At 37.9% G+C, this 17,610-nt stretch overlaps 1 protein-coding gene across 13 annotated transcripts in view; it reads right to left on the bottom strand.

Moving 5' to 3' along the window:
• The window catches only part of COL24A1 (collagen type XXIV alpha 1 chain), a 142,021-nt gene that overhangs the window by 98,443 nt on the left and 25,968 nt on the right, over window positions 1–17,610 (bottom strand). For 12 of the 13 annotated variants that reach the window (XR_009725583.1, XM_061354393.1, XM_061354387.1 and 9 more), the window contains 5 exons: window positions 13,675–13,728; window positions 10,379–10,432; window positions 8,391–8,444; window positions 6,201–6,254; window positions 961–1,005 (listed from right to left, as the gene is read on the bottom strand). Coding sequence is in view for 12 of the 13 variants with exons in the window: in XM_061354393.1 (XP_061210377.1) it covers window positions 961–1,005; window positions 6,201–6,254; window positions 8,391–8,444; window positions 10,379–10,432; window positions 13,675–13,728 (261 nt within the window). In the remaining variant the exon portion in view is untranslated. The remainder of the gene's footprint in view (window positions 1–960; window positions 1,006–6,200; window positions 6,255–8,390; window positions 8,445–10,378; window positions 10,433–13,674; window positions 13,729–17,610) is intronic. The other variant, XM_061354390.1, reaches the window with a different exon arrangement.

The following is a 17,610-nucleotide window of genomic DNA, read 5'->3' as shown; positions in this document are numbered from 1 at the left end:
AAGTGATAATAATGAAGTAAACTATTTACAGCAGCATTTAAGAACAAATACCGAGATATCAAACAGTTGCACATCACCAGCTTTCACATTCTTGACCATGAATTGCCTTTGAAGGAATTTACATGACTGATTGTGTGCATACCAAGCAGAACTACTTTTCCATGAAAGCTTCCCTTTTTTCCCTCCATGGCAGCAACTGATTAGTTTTCACCTGCAACTTCTTCATAGATGGAGACACTCTTCTCCTAATGTTAAGAATGCCTTTATTTTTTCCACTGGCTATCTCTTTATCTCACTGCTATCTCATGGTCACCATAGAAAAATGCCTGTAGGCCTATAATAAAAAAATCACCATTCAGTGAAAATGTGTGTATAAAACTCACTGAAGTCATGGATGATGTTTATGAGTTTTCACCTTCCTTCAGGTACCTATCATCTGTTATCATCACCATTTCCCTGTCAGTGTCATTCAAAAGGAGAGTCAGGCTTCATTTACTCTGCCATTAGGACCCTCATTAATGTTAACAAGACACATCAGCAACTGGATGTCTTTGAAACTTACATTCAGACTGCTTCTTCAACAGACATGGAAGTGGAAAAAAAAGCACTAAATAACCATTTTGTTTTCTAAATGCTAAGGGATTTTAAATGCATTAAATCAGTTGAGGTTTTGAGAGATTCCAAACTGTGCCTCTAACAAGAATGTTACTTCAACCTCCACCAAGCTAGTGTAGTATTTGAAGAAAAACAAGCTGGTCTTTTTCCATTTCATTTAGACGATTTTTTACCACACTGGTCTCTAAATAATCTGAATTCTTGCCCAAGAACTATCAAATATTTCCTTAAGCAGCCAGTAATTTGCACTGATTGTTTATACTGAACACTTATTTTGGATTATGCCACCTTCTACCCTCAATTGTTCATCTGTAGAGTATAACCTACTAAGCTTTGAACACTTACCTGCTCACCCCGTGGCCCTTGCAGTCCCACATAACCCTTAAGACCCTGCAGGCAGAGAAACAGGTAAGTGATAAATACAGTTAAACACACAAAATGGACATTTTTTTTCCTACTCCAAACTCCCCTTATCAAGGAAAAGTTGTCCTGACTTGTTTGCCTGCAGCATTAGTGTGGTTTTACATTTAGCAGCTCATATGAAAGCTGAGTTAGAGAAAATGAGTAAGAAATCTTCAATGCAGTCTAGAAAATTCCTAGGTATCAGCATGCTTAAAGACAGCTCCAGACTTGTACTCTTTTAAACAAATAAATACATGGGATGCTCTCTCCAGTTACTGATGAAACTGAAGAACTGGATTTGGTACACTGCATTCCCCCATTTTGAATCCTTGCCATGATGGCCTTTCGAACAAAGCAGTTCAGAAGGGGTACAAGTAGAGGATCATCCCAGCATGTATTAGGACACTCTCAAGACAGACCTTCCAGAGCACATGATACCTCTTTTTAAAATTAACATAGGACAAAGTCTAGCCCTTATATTACAGAATTTATACTGGTATGGAGAATAGCCTGTTCCACATCCCAGGCCTCTTCCCTATGGTGCTGGAATCATGAAGCTGTCAAACTTCACTCCCTGTGCATTTCTCAGCTCTTAAATTAAAAATAGAATTAAAAATAGAGCTGGAACCTGCCATCTGCAACAGTACACTTGAAAGAGGAACCTTCTTCTTGGATGCCTTTGCACTAAACATACCAAGACAAGCTGGCCTAAAAGGGAGGCTGTTAGCAGTCGCATGATTGATGCAGAAGCCAAGTATCTGGTCTCCATATCCCTTGCAAGAGGTACTGGGAATATGTAAGTTCCAAAGCTGCAGCTTGAAAGGGAAAGACCAAAACAATCCCTATTCTGGATAGAAATCTATCATAAAATTGGCCTTAAAGACATTGATTGAGTAGCGGGAGAGTCTTGGCTGATGTAAAACATCTGGCTGCCTTGTGGCATGATGATACTCATTAGTAGAGACTTGAGACTCACTGTAATAAAGAATTCTGCAACTGATTTCAGCAGATCAGGTATCCAATTTTTTTAATAAGCTTCTGCATGACCACAAGAGTATTTCTGCATGAAATTAATTTTATTATCATACAAAATTAAAAGATGGAATAATTTTGCTTGCTGACAGATAATTTTAGACAATAGAAGACCATATATGAAAGGCTTCAAAATTTGACCTTTGCTATTACAGGCTATTTAAGGAATCTTGATCCAGAACAGATGTACTCATTAAGAAACCTAAACACCTCATTTTCTCAAAACCCAACAAAGCACACGTGTTCTTTCATTTTGCTTATCATGCGCAGAGCATTGCCAGTTTGCAAAATTGTAGTGCATTCCGGCTTCAATCCTTTCCTGTAGCTTAAGTAATTTATATGTTATCTTGTATGTAAGGAAGCAGGTCTGCACTGCTGTTGGGGTGAATGTGAGTGCAGTGGAACAACATAACTGTAACACAGATAGCCAGGAGCTGAAATTCAACAAACTAGTTTATATGATATATCCCAATTTACTACATTAATGCTTGTCTAAAATCAGATTTTTCTTATTGAATTGCTAAAGCAGAACTTGGATGCCAGCATAAGCCAGTAACTCATCTTTAGCTTTCAAAATGTGCCTCAATGCCATATATTTTTTTATCTCCCAGCCCACTCTGCATTTCATGAGCTTTATCCATTTCAGAATTTTATCCTCTCTCTATGCTTAAACAATTAACTAAAGTAGGTGCTTCTGTAAGAGATCTCTCAGTAGTTTTTTGAGAAAAGGAAAACAAATGCTGCTATACACAAAAACAATCACAGATAAGTTTATCACAATTTCTTTTCAAAGCGGATCAGTTAAACTGATTAACATCTGTATGGACAGTCTCAAAAGAAGGCACACAAGGAACTGTGAGCTTAAGAAGGATGACTGATAACTGGTGTGCATGTTTCTATACAACAGCATCTCACTTACTTTAGAATCGCATGCCCATATTCTTATTCAGAGCTTACACAGCCTTAATTCATTCTGACTTACTTAAGTTGGGAATGAAGTCAAACTATGCTAAAGTATCACCCCAAAGGAGAGAGTTTTCACTTCGGGGTTTCCCTTTCCTGTGACTTACTAATCCTTTTAAAATTCTTAGTTTTTTAGTAGCTTGGCTTTGTATTCTTGAGCTTACCCATTAAATTAAGACCCAGTTTGCTCTGAACTATGATGAAAGTAAACAAGAATGCAGATTCATATGTGCTTGTTTGATAAATGAAATACCTCCCAATTTCTAATGAAGATTAATGCTCTGATTTCAAAGCTCAATGTGGAAGAGAAAGGTTTGCGGCGTCCAATTACAGCAATACAGACTTGAAACACATCACAAAAACACAGCAAGTTGCAAGAATACTTAGGTCTGCGTGAGAGGAAAAAACTTCACCACCAACTAATCTGACTCAGAAAAACTTAAGTGTCTGACTTCTACCATATGCCTAGCACAGTGGGACCTAGACCGAGTGAAGCCCATTTATATTAAAATGTAGATGTTAAATTGTAAGAGCAAGGACTGTTAAGCCAAGTCTTTCCATCTTACTGGTGCCCACTGTGTTTTACTAGAATTTCTATGCATTTGATATTAAAATACATCTGGCACAACACCAGCAACTTTGCTAGAGAGCCAAGAGGTTTTCTGTAACATTTAAAATTCAGTAAGTGAAGTCTTATGCCTAACGCTGTAACACTATATACAGAAATACTAATTTATGGAAAGTGATAGAAAAGGCGGTGCATTGCACAGGTACTACAGTCATTCTAATGTATTGGCATGATCCCAGGCAAATTAATGTTCAGGAGCACTGCCCTTTGGATGACAACCTATCCACCAGTACTCTGGCTAGCACAACCAAGGACTCACTTGTCTGTACAGTGAAGAAGGCCCTTTTTGGGGAGATGGGAAAGGAAGGGACTTCTGCTCTGGGAGGTCTCTGGACTGATAAAAGTTTTGAGTGGTGGGGTAGAGATGGTCCTGTCAAGACAGCTCCAGATAGGAGATCGTGCAACTGCTCTGGAAATAGCAGTCTCCTCAGACTATAACCCTCATCTCCTGCCATTGCTTCTTTGCTTCAAAAAATGCCTAAAAGAAATACAGCACTAAACACTTCAAAATCATGCAATTTTGTGTTCTTATGCTAGAACAAATTTGGAGTCCTACCCTGAGAAAAACTTGGCTTTTTATAGTGTCTATGACGGGCACGAGAAATATGGCATACTTTACACGCAACCCCAAGGACGAGTACTCCGACACATGGCATGTAATGAAAAATGAAGTCAATCACAACAATCTGTTACCAGAGTCCCGATTATTAACATATGTTTGGTTTGCCATCTCACTAAAAACCCCCTGTAGATTCTCAGCTTTTTATGAAGAAACATTTTACAATTCTAATCCAAAACAGTAGTTTTCTAGTGCTGTTCTATTCCACTGAGGGCCTCAAAATCCCTCAAAAGTCATTTTTGTCAAAAAAGTGAAAACAGTAAGGACATTTGCCTCAAATTTCCATAACACATGTTTTTGTATAAGCACCAAATAACGCTGCACAGGAAATTCAGCATCAGGCAAATTCTGACTAGAAAACTTGTTCAACGCAGTTTCTTCCACAGCCACCCTGTAAGGGGGCAATCAGGCCCAGTGGAAAGCAGGAGGCATTGAAGCACACCCTCCACTTCAGCTCTCCACAGTCACCACTCCAGTTAATGAGATATGGAAGATTAATTCAATAAATAAAACCCATCAAATTTCTAGGTCTTACAGGAAAACACTGACAAAAGTCAGTATGACAACAAACAATTGTTGTGAAAGAAACACTGATCTGTATTACACTATTAAAGATAACTAGAAGAACACTAGAGATTTTATTCATTATCAAATATCTCACTGCTTAGAAACTGCCCAGTTAACACAACCCAACTGTCAAAATTCAGTAGAATTTTTTTATCTCCCTTTTTGCCTGGATGAGAAAGAGTATCAGAAATATGTTATTTATTCAGTACCATAGCAATTCCCTGGTAGTGCTGGGGTACAAAACAAAACCTGCCATAAACTTTAAGCTCAAGACAATGTTGATTGAAGCCATCTTAAAATGTAACACTAAATATAAATTGTGTTGCAGGACCATTTTTCTTCTGTTTCAATAGCAGGCAAGAATTAAACAAACATTCCTTCTCTGTGTCAAAAATTAAGGCAAAAAATACCAGGGCCTCCATTTCTAACAATTCATTCCATCCTTCTGATGAACAGTTTACAATTGCCTTTAGTGTTACAAACTACTTCAAATTTCTGCTGGGCTATCTGTTCTCCATGTTTTTCTATTACATTTGCAACACCAAACTATCTTCTGCAGAGGCAGCATTTAATAGTACTTTCCCTCCAGCTTCCTTGCTGATTCTTGCCACCTCACCACTTTGTTACCATCAGAGTAATCACAGCCTTGTAGACTGGATGAATTCTCATTCCAAATAAACTATATTCACTCCCTCAATTATTCTGTGCTCTTCTTAAGGTTATCTGACTTCCTTTATTGACATCCTTTGTGTTCCCTTCCAAAAACTTGTATGCCTTATGCTTTCCTGTGTACATAAGACTGCCATAATTTGGATATATTTCTTAAATGCAGTGTGGCACCTGACATTTCTCATATTAAAACGTCATTTTATGTGGCATTCAAAATTGGAACTTATTCTGCTTGAGTTCTATTTTAGCAATTCTGGCAGACATTTGGAAAAAAGCAAATAAATCAGTGCAGAAAAATTGAGCACATGATCCCATGGACTTTATTCTATACTACAAAATTCATAACACATAAAAAGAAATTAAAAACCTATTATTGAAAATTGAATAAAATTGATTTAAAAATGGCTGTATCTCGCAGGCAAGCCTATCTTCCCTACTACCTATTCTCTTTAAGCAGGGACATGCCATGCCTTTTGAAGAACACCAACCTAAGCAACTTTGACTTACATTCTATTGTGATCTCACTTAATTTAGTTGCAAGGGAAGGTTTTATGCTGTTCGCTCTGGTGCCTGACACAGTAGACAGGTCACAGCACCAACATCAGGTCCAAACCCCTTCTGTCACCTCATAATCAGCACACATCCACCTAATGGCCACTGATTTGCGCCACAGATGATTACACTATAATAGAAACAGAACCTTACCTTCTGGCCTTTGATCCCAGGTGGGCCTGGAAAGCCTATGGGGCCTGGATCACCCTGTACAACAAAAACATGCAGAATCACTATGTCTCACTGAAGCATGACACAGGGCTATAAACATGTAGGCCTTCATATCTTCCTTGCATTCTTGGACATTCAGTCTGAAATAACAGCTAATGTTGTTTGATCAGGCATAGATTTTTTTATTATTTTATTGTTTTTTTTTAAGAGGAATAAAATTGAAAAGACAACAGTTCCTCAACTGCGACCACCTGGTGCAACGTGCACGCTCCTGCATCATAGAACATGGCCAAATCATGGCTGGAATAGACTTAGTTCACAATCTCACATTTACTTTTAGCCAACATAAATGGTAGTGAAAAAGGTATATAATTTTTGAAATAACCCCTTCCTTAGAAGTGAGTGGTTTCACCTCAAATAAATAAATGTATATAATTATTACTGTTTATTGTTTGTGTTCGCGTTATGCCAACAATCCTCAACCAGAAATCAGAGCACCATTATGGTACATACACTGCCTAAAACATGGTGTAAAATCTACTCTGTGTAAAAGCCAACACAAAATATGCATACAGACAAAGGTGTTATGCTGGCATATGGCTTACAGTGGCATATAGCAATTCTCACTCAAGTTTTTTAAGCTTGTAACTACATGATGGTGTGAATAAGAATTAGAGCATATTGAATGCTAGGGAGATGGAAAAAAGGTGCATTTTTGTCTGGTTTTTGCAGATAGGGGAGGAGAGTGGGTTGTTTTGGTTCTTTTTTCCTTGCTCAGGACTGACAGCGAAGAGGCTCTTTCAGGATTAGTGCCCAAATTCAAATCCAGTGAGTGAAGGGACAGATCCTGAAAGTGAGTTAACATCAAAGTAAATTCAAGTCCATTTCTCAGGGTGAGCAAATTTGACTTGCATGAGAAGTTAAGACCCTAAAATAGTGAGAACTGTAAAAATGCATATCAATCCCATAGCTTTTTGATTACACATGCATCTTACATGTACTTAGGTGTAGGTCATATAGATACATGGGTGGGCTTTAGACTGCTCTATGGCAGCTTGGGCTTATGCCAAAGAATATAGCCTGAGTTTCATTTAGACACACAGAGCTCCCAACACTATGATTAGGTTGCCAAAAGCAAAAGCTGGTTAGATTAAAATAATGTTGCTATTTCTACTAAAGTTGCACTTAATTTTCTTATCAGTGTATCAACAGACACAATTCTGAATTCTGCTCAGCGGCTCTTTAACACTGAAAACATATTTGTGAATTTGAGGGTTTGACAAAATGTATGCATTAAAAACAAATAATTGATTATGTGTACATCAGCAGCTAGTAAACAAAAGCTATTTGCTAATGCTTGCTTCATTATGGATATTGGTCCTTGATTCCTACAGTGCTTTCTACTTAACATAAACATTCCACAACTGAACTACTAGTAAATGCTCTTAATAAAACCTAGCATAAATACAAGCTATTCTAAAAGATATAGCGTAGGTAACACACTACAATGAAAACATGCAAATACATTTTCAGTATTATCACATTCATTATAATAAAGTCTCGTACACAGTCAGTAGACTTGTGATCTAAAAATGAAAGACACAAGCTTTCAAGCCCACAAGTCCCATGAAGAACCATTTTAAATATCTATACTCAGATATTTTTGGCATAGAGAGCAAACACTAGTTTGGCTAAAGCAGGAAATACCTGAAGCGAAAGGACAAATCTTAGCATCGAGAGTATTAAGAAACTGGTTAAATGCAACACAACACACAGTAATGTGTGCACTTGTCATCACCAGATTTTACCTTAAACAACTGTGAACTAATGCAACGTACTGAAGAAAACTGGAATCTGCACTTTGTTATACCAGGCTGAACTGAATTCAATCACACTGTTCTAAAAGTACATCCTTTTAAATTGTTTTCTTTTATTTTTATAAGTGAAATCAATATATTATTTAAGTTTCAGCTTTGACTACAGATTTTTATTTTCTCTGGCTCATTATTTCACTTGTGCCTGCGTTGGCCAGCCTCACATCATTGTCAAAATACACCAGCATCACAGTAAATACAAAGTATTGTGCTGCTATAGCTTGCCTGAATATTAACCAAGACTTCAACAAAAGAATAGGACAGACAAAACATTTCTCTATAACCAAGAAAATATTACCTTTTCTCCACGTTTCGCCTGTCCTGGAGAGAACCCTGGGTCTCCTTTAGGGCCCTGTTGTAGAGAAATTAAGCACATTAATATTATCAGGGAAGACAGTTTTGAATAATATAAGCAAAACAAGTATTTTCAACTATTATAGCAAGAGGAGGGAAAAAGTTCATATAAAATGCACTCATTATTGGAGATTTTTTTCTAACAACTTTTTCAACAAAGAACAAAATATAATAGTGTGAGTTTGCATTAAAATATGATTTACATTTTCCAAATTTCATAATCATAGAATGGTTAGAGATGGAAGGAAGCTTAAAGCTCATCTAGTTACAACCCACAACCAATGGCAGAAGCACATTCCACTAGACTAGGTTTCTCCAAGCCCTCTCCAACCCAGCCTCGAACACCGCCAGGGATGGGGCAGCCACAGCTTCTTTGGGCAACTTGTTCCAGAGCCTCACCACCCCTACAGTTAAACCCTTACTGGTTAAGTTTTAACCTATCACCCTTTGTCCTATTGCTACAGTTCCTCTTCATTATTTTTAAGCTAAAAAACCAAACATCCATTGTTATGCATGGCCTTCAGCAGTGGATCGACAACACATCACCACAGGTCAAGATGTGAGGATATAAAGCACTTCATTATTTAACCTGTGTAACACTACAGTTTACTCAGAATAGTGCCAGAATCCACAAACAAGATTTTTCTTAACTAAACCACTTTTCAGAAAGCCAACCCTCATGAATATTTCTATATTACTTTAACAATACCCACCAACTGTTTATCAGGAATTAAATGCCATTAAACATCAGCTATTGGTTGGAACTATTAGATTATGCTCGGGGCTGGACACTATAACGTAAGGGCATTAGCCAATGTTGTTCCATGCTTCAAAAGCAAGTCCGTAAATGATGGCTCAATACAGGAGGGAAAATGCATGCAACTCAAAGGCAGAATAAAATTCTACATTAATTTACTGCCAGAAAATAGTGGCAACTTGTCTGCTATATTTTAAGATCAAACAGAAGCGTTCTGTCTCAGTTTACACTGTTGGTGTTGGCCAACTGGATCTTCAAGTTACAAACTGGTTAGCACCTAGCTATTTTTTTAATTAAAATGTTTCAGAATATACTTGTATTGAAAGGGTAATTTACAGTCTAACAGAAATGAAAGAGATCACTAAGCAGCTAGTAATACACACATGTATTTTTTATGAATATATAAAATATCTATAAGCACAAGCACACATACATATGATTCCTTCTATTCTTAAAATCATGGCGACAACTACAAAACCGACTGGAATTATGATCCAGTGGAGGAGAAAATACATTCTAAAACGAGCCCTTGGAGTAAGTGGTTACAATTATTTTCCCAGCAATGTATTCTACTACACAGCCAGCATAAATATAGTAAAAATGAATTATGAATCTCAAAGTTTAACTGTTCTTATAGAACTAGATAATAACAAAGCACACACAAGAACCAGGGTGACATTGTTTTACAGTGTTTGACACTGAAATTAAATTTCTTTTTATGTCCTCAAGCAGTTTTTAACACCTGTCATGACAGGTCAGATCCCTGCAATTAGGAATTGTACTAAAATCATGGTTACTGCTGTTTTTTTCCTAACATATCTATCAAATTGTTCAAACTAAATATGAGTTGAAGGCATTGTCCAACTGCACAAATCTATCAAGTCTATTTAAAGGGCCTACGTCTCTTTTGGGAAGTACAGACTACTAGCATGGATAACAGTTTCCAAATCATCATTCTGCACACAGAAGGGTTTCCCCACCCTGAATAAACTCCTATTTTGTCTTGATTTGAGGTTCAATTTCATTGATTTAATTAAAATATATTTATACTAACAGTCTATCTGTAAACCAAAGAAGGCCAATTGCTTCTATTACAGGCAACAGTTCTGGAGCTTCCAAAAAGTAATCAGTAAGTTCCTTTGTTTACATGGCAACATGGATAAATATTAACTCACCTTTGGACCTGGCAATCCTGGCAAACCTGGATTACCATGTGGTCCTGGAATACCCTGTAAAACAAGCAAGCAAGCAGGAGTGGGATTATTCAATACTTCAGCGAACAAATGTGAACCGTTTGCAGAGAATCGTTTACTACGTCATTGATGCTTTTAGAAGTGCTGGTTAGAATTTGCAAAGGAATATTGAGAAAGTCTTTCTAAAAAATTTAAAGTTGATTTTTTCCCTTTGTTTTAAAATCTCAGTTTCTATTTTCTTCTCAAATAATCCTTAATGTGTATTTGGCACACAGTCACTGCAGCGTTGCTCTGCAGCTACAAAACTTGGAGGCATGGGATAAAATCAGAAATATAACATTCTGAGGTACCCAGCTACACACTGAAAAGAGAAGGAGGTGGACCAGTTCTCAGCAACTTAAAAAATGACCCAAAGCAGTGTATTCCACTTCCTGTAAACAAATCAGAAACCCTTCACCAACCTGATTCTCCCTCAGCCAGTGTAGAAAATGGCCTTGCTACTAAAAGAGCTGAATTTAAACCATTCCAGAAACAGACTGGACTACCAGGACTATCTATGCCCTCCAGGATAAGCGTGTGATCCTGCAGTACACTCAGCAATCCTCACTGCTTGAAAAAACTACACATTAGGGAGTAACAGCTGTCAGCAGCTATTCATCTTCCAAACACTGAAGGACCAAGCTGGTGAAAACCTATCCTTGGAAAATAAGCAACAACGCTTTTATTGAATTTACCAAAGCCAAAATTCCATTCAAATAATTAATCCAAATACCAAAAATAGTAAGAAGCAGCTTTCTCATATATGCAGAGTTCTAACAACAGATAAACTCAGTGCATCTCTTTCCATCAGATGAGAGTGAATTTACGAGTTATACCTTACAGTAACACTGAAAGCTGTTATTTGTTAAATGTTCCCTTTCACTAATGACAATGTTAACATAACTTCACAGAAACACTAATCCCATCTGCTGTTTGAGAGATTAATTTGCACACTGGCAACTTTGGAGGCACTCTCAGGGATTTAGGAAAAGGAAACAAATAGGAAGTACCAATGTAGCTGCACTGATGAAGTGGCTCCTAGCTTTTGCAGCTTGCTATGTTACTATCTTGGAGCACAGTGCTGCAACGCAGCTGTTGCACAGCTGTGCAAGAGGTGAAAATGAGGTGAAATGAGAGGTATTGGAGAATACCATCTCATTACTAATTCTGAAATTGCTGAAATTTCATTGAGAAACTCAGAACAAGCCAAGACTCTTAGGAAACCTTAACTGTCAGATGTGGACTTCTCTACCCTTGATCCTATGCCCACAGTATCCAAACCATGTGAATCTCTGTCAGGATCAGGTTAAACACACACCCAAGAACCCCTGAAGGTGGCTCAGGCAATGTGGCTCTGCAGTCTGCTGCTTCCTTTCAACATCTTCAGTCTAATTTCAGGATCACAAATGACAGCTCATGTAAAGGAAGGCAAAAGTCACAGGGCAGACTGGTAGATATGGACATGAACTTTGCTTCAACAACGTTTTACGTGCTTTCAGGCTCAAATATCATACCATGTGTATTCATTAACTGTACTTGTTTGAATTTACCAGTGTTGTACAAATTGAAAAGCACGGACATTTCAAAACCATTTATTTCTTTGATCAAAAAATTCCACAGACTTTCTTGGCTCATATAAATATGTATTTTAAAATCAGAATTACTGGAAAATATTAGTCTTGGCCATTTCCATACTCTTCCAGGCATCTCACTGTAAATTGTCTCTTCATATTTGAAAGCATATCGAACTCAACAGTTAATCCAGAAGAGCGACATGGTAGAGCACTCTGCTTTTAAGTATGCCATACCTGTAAGAGACTTAAAAAACCTCAAACTAAAACAAAAAACCCCACAAACAAATAAATCCACTCAAAGAAACAACTGAGCAAGAGAGATCTCACAAACAAGTATGGCTTTAAACATATGGGTAGCCTCCTTTAAACCAAAACCAGACTACCAATTGTGAGGAACTACTTGGTATGTGGGATCCTGCCTCTCATGCCGGACATACCCTCAACATAAAACGCTGAGCTGTCAGAACTGTCAGCTCTTACATAGAACTGTAATTTGAAAAAAGGATCCAAGAAGTCAGGAAGATATGGATGCGAAGGAATGCTTTCCATTTTATACTTCTAAATGTCTCCTCACCTCCCTTCCCTCCAACTACCCTAAAGAATCAGTTTGGTTTTTGGCCCCTTTGACCAGTGCCTTTTCCTATTCACTCAGGTCATGTTTTGAAAGCCAGCAAAGCACAGGATGTTCAAAAGACTATTGAACAGCAGCTTGTTTAAATGTTCCTCAAAGGCTGAGTCAAAGCTCCTCCTACACGTCTGCTGAGCATTCATGTGAACTACTCCCTTATCTGCCACTTGCAATTTGCTTAGATGAGTGCACACCAGTGATAACCACTTAAATCTCCAAACACTATGGCCCAACAACACCTACACAGCAAATCCTTAGCTGTTACCACCAGCTGCTCTTCCCCTGGAACCTCCAGAATCAACCATGACCGCAGGGACTAATCAACCATCTATTTAGGTTTTTTGGTACATAATTGTGCAAATACAGATTTACCTTCTTTTGTCCTATCAACTAGGCCTTGCAGGCTTCTTCCATATTCTTGGCAGCTGGGGCACAGGTTTCTGCTCACTGCAGCAAAGCCCATGCTCTGTCCTCTGGCACAAAGCACAGCTGCTGTCCCTGCTCATGTTGCGGTGTCACACAAAATGAATCTACATTTGCTACTGCAGCTCATTTTTTGGCCAAATTACCCACATATTTATCATCCCTTTTATCAAGCTGCTGTAACACAAGAGACTAAAACAAATCTTTTGTGTCTTTTCCCCCTTCATCTCTCTTGCAGTGGTTAAATTTGCATCCACTGCCTGCTCCTCTGTGGCCTGTTCACTCCCCCTCATTCCAAAAACACATGAACACGACCTTAGGTGGGAGCAGCACGGAAAAATCAGAAGTTAATTCTGCGAGCTGCAGAAGTTCGGTACAAATATAACAAAGCTCTGTGTACGCACCCTTAAATGGAACTAACTATGCTGGAGGCTCACAGCAGAAAAGCTGTTTGCTTTGCCTTACTTTGATCTGTCTGCCAAATGTTCAGAATAATATACTTTCATAATCACCAAACATAACAATAACGTTGACAAAACCAAAATGATGCAAACTCCAGTTCAATTACTGGTGAACTGCCTAGAGCTACAGAAGAACATATCCATCTTACTCACCCGAGGACCTCTCCTTCCTGATAGCCCAGGTAAACCTGGAGGACCTGGAGGACCCTGGTGACAGAAAATCAAAACAATTGAGGCTAAAACTTGACACAAAGACAGTATCACAAGTCGGAATCAGACCAGCTCTTCTAACTGATGACTTTCTGGTCATGCAGACCTTCTCAAATTGAAAACCAATTCCCAAACTCCAAGCATGTGTTTTTTTAATCTGGCTCTAAATCAGATTTCTGTTTAGAAAGTATCTTATGTCAGAGGAACTGGAGCTAACAATAATACAAATACACTTCAGTGAAAGTTACTCAAGAACGATCAGATCAGTTCTAGGATTAGAAACAAGCAAGTACAGTGTATTTCAAAACAAAGAGTAGAGAATAATTAAGTCTTTTCATTAAGCATGCTGGCATGCCAAACATATTTTAGAAAAGTCAGTGACTGAAAATATTAGATACCTCACAGAAAAGACAGACCTGAATAGAAGAAAATAAATGTGGACAAATGATTGTTCAGTTTCCCATTAAAAGCTTCTGATAAGAATAACTGGTAGCATGTTCACCCTTGTATATAACAAATGTGGTTCTCTTCAGTGGTAATGCAGGGGAGTTTTTTTTAAATACTAGTGTATAACCAGATGTATCTTTTGCAAATAAATTAGATCTTTAATCATTCTATTAGACAGTGTACCACCCTATGTATACCTAGTTGTTTTGACCTTTCCTTTTCTGTTCACATTGAAAACCTGAGGATCTACTTCATTGTACTCAAATACTAATGAAAGCTCTAGACTAACATCTGCACCAATTTGTATTATATTTCATCTGTCACACTTGAGTCCTAAGGAGGCATGGGCTATTATTAAGGGTGAATTCAACTCCCATCCAAATGCCAGCATAGCAAGTCTCAGCTTTAACAGAAACCAGGTGCTCCCCCACTGCAAGGGAAGAGGGGCTTCAAGAAAGCCAGACCTCACAAAGGTCAGTCAATGAGGGAAGGGATTCAACTTGCTTTTTCACCCAGGTTTCCTAGCACTCCTGTGTTCTGTATATACAACAGCTTCTCACTTGAGGCACTAGGACAATGGCAGCTGAAATGGCCAGCTCAGAGGCTTTGCAAAAAAAGAAAAAAAAAAAAAAAAAGGAAGGGTGTTGGGACAACAGAGAGAGAGAGAAAGAGAGAGTAAAGGAAAAAAAAAAAAAGACAAAAACCCTTTGCAGTTTTATTAGCAACCAATGAATCCTTTTATTATGACAACAGTTGCATTTTAAAAACCTAAAGCTTTGTGGAAGTGGTATTTCTTTCACCTTGAAAAGGTAATGGCACTGGAAGAGAAGACTGCTGATTACAAACTTTAGGCATTGTCAAGCCAATTACATTTATTTGGGAAAAACACAAACCACTCCAGACAATTCTGGGAAGAATATTGTCATTCTGAGGAAGGAAAAAAAACCCAAATATTTTCCTTTCTAATTAATCATAATAATCTTAGGAGTCAAAGTGTAGTACAACTGTCTGCTTACAATTGGGAATATCTGGACAGCCATACATACTATATTAAGTCATGATGAAACCTATACTCTGCACTTCCCTTTCTGTGTAATTTTGAAGATGCAAGTCTGTGCAACAGTCCTAGCCTTTAGATCAAACTATAACTTTCAGTATAGGAGGTTTGCTATTCACCCTGACTGCATAAACGCTCACTAGCACTCTCATATCTTTCTTAACTAAAAAGACCCTGCATTTACTAAAAAAAGGTAACAGAGAGACACATGGAAAGCTCCTGACCTGGCATTTTTGTTCACACCCAAAAACCTACCTGAAATGGCACACAGAGCTCCCACCCTGCTACTGCTGAAGTAGCATGCTTCCTAGTATGTCCTCTCAAATAGTAAATTAAGAGATGCCCTTTGATTAGAAAATTATCCTGGGACTACAAAGGGAAACATATATTATTTTTAATTAAGTAGAATAGTTGCAACTAGTGTGTGTTCTGTGATTTGCACTGCAAGGCTGTTCTAGGTCCCTAGCTGCTTTTTGCTTATCTTTCAGAACACATTAATAGCCAAACCCCCATAATTTTCCTAACAGAAATTTTAATGAGTATTTCTTAAGAACCCTGATCTTTGCTGCCAATTTATCAAATGAGAGCAGGAAGAATATTTTTTCCTATATGACCTTTTTTTTTTTTTTTAAATAGCACCAAACCCCTGCCCCGTTTTGATTACACTAATTCATAAACAATTATCTCCATCTAAAGAACACAAACCCAAGATAACTTAATCACAAGGAAGCCTTCAGCAACCCCTAAAAGAAGCAGTAAAATGTATTTTGAATTACGCAGCCAGATCTTAATAATGCTTTCTCAAGACTTTCTAAAACAACATGCATCATTGTAGATGAAGTCTCTTGTCACCAATAATAAGCAATTATCACCAGTAATACAGGTGATTGATTAAAGGACTCTCCTTAACCAGAGTATGTTACTCCTTAATCTGCAGATCTGACTCCCTGCAACTCAGGCAACATTTCTTCTGACTGCAGACATAGTAGAGCACACATAAGTCTTCCTGGAAGTGCTCTTCTGACTAGTCTTAAGAAGTTATTCCATCCTATGCACTGCTTCAACCTCTGAAAGCAACTGCAACTTCAGATCAGCATGGCTGTTTTCATACTAGCTAGGAAGCTAGGCCTCTTAAGCATCCACGTAAGCCACAGAAGTCAACAGTGACCACGGAATTAGTCATTTGTTTGAATAGCTTTTCCTCCAACTACTGAAAACAGTAATTCAACAAGCCTGAAGCAATTAAAAGTGTTAATGTGTTTTCTTGCATTTGACATTTTAACCACCAAACATAAAATAGTGACTTTGTGTAAGTACTACTAAAATGCATTTATTTAGTAAGATCAGTTTACTCAAAACAGTAAGTTGTACCCTAAACCAGGTACAACTTACTGTCCTTAGGAATTGCAAAAATTTCATTTAGCTATTGAGAGGAGAAGCTCAAGTTCCAAATAATCGTGGCTTAATCCTGAAACAATAAAAGTAGATGCTACTCTTACAGAAACTCTCACTACCTTTCAAATGGTCATTAGGATGAACTTTCACAGACATTTCCTAGGCTATTGAAGCCTTTCTATGGATACATGTGTTTTAAACTTGCCCTACTTGCCAGCAGTAATAAGAAGCATTTCATATAACAAGCCCCTAAGATTTCAAATGCAAGGCAGTATATCCTGGATTAAATAGCTAAACACTCCTGCACTCATATGCTGATACTGCTGCCATTCAATACCTAACTCATATTCGCTGAAGTTTCTCTTGCAGAACTGTAAAGTTTCTCTTTAAAAGGCATTTGACCAGACTCAAATCATTCAACCTCAGCTCACCTCAAACACTTTTTAAAAAAAGGCTAAATTTCAGAAACATGCAAGTTTAATGCTTGATCCATCATACACTAAGGCAGGTGGTCCTTCAGCAAAACACAAATCCCATGAACCTTTTCTGCACACCATCATCCAATACCTGAAATACAGCAGGAAAGTAAACAAACATCAGGTTCTGTGACTCTTAAACACCTCTACATGAAAGTTCAATTCTGACATTGCTAATATCACTTGTTCTACTGTTCAGGTACTACTCTGATTAGCCATGTTTTCGTTATGTGCCACCTAAAATTTCCTGCTCTGTCTTCCCATGCTTTCTGTGAACAGGCAAAAAAAGTATCTTTATTAACTCACCCTTTGCAGAACTATTATGTCTTACTTTCATTACTAAACATACTTCTATTTTAACCTTTGCTCATGTATTCTGTAACTGCCCCACTGTTACTGCAGCCTTCTGAAATCCTTCCAGTCCGTCTACATCTTTTTTTAAAGCTCAACGTCCAAAACTGAGGACAATTGTCCAAACTCCAGCCTCAGCATACCCAGACCAGC

Source organism: Neopsephotus bourkii, unplaced genomic scaffold, assembly GCF_033783945.1.
Source record: "Neopsephotus bourkii isolate Nb327-2 ecotype Australia unplaced genomic scaffold, CSIRO-AGI_Nbou_v1 NB_739, whole genome shotgun sequence".
Taxonomy (NCBI): Eukaryota; Metazoa; Chordata; class Aves; order Psittaciformes; family Psittacidae; genus Neopsephotus; species Neopsephotus bourkii.
This window is presented reverse-complemented; position numbering and strand designations above follow the sequence as displayed.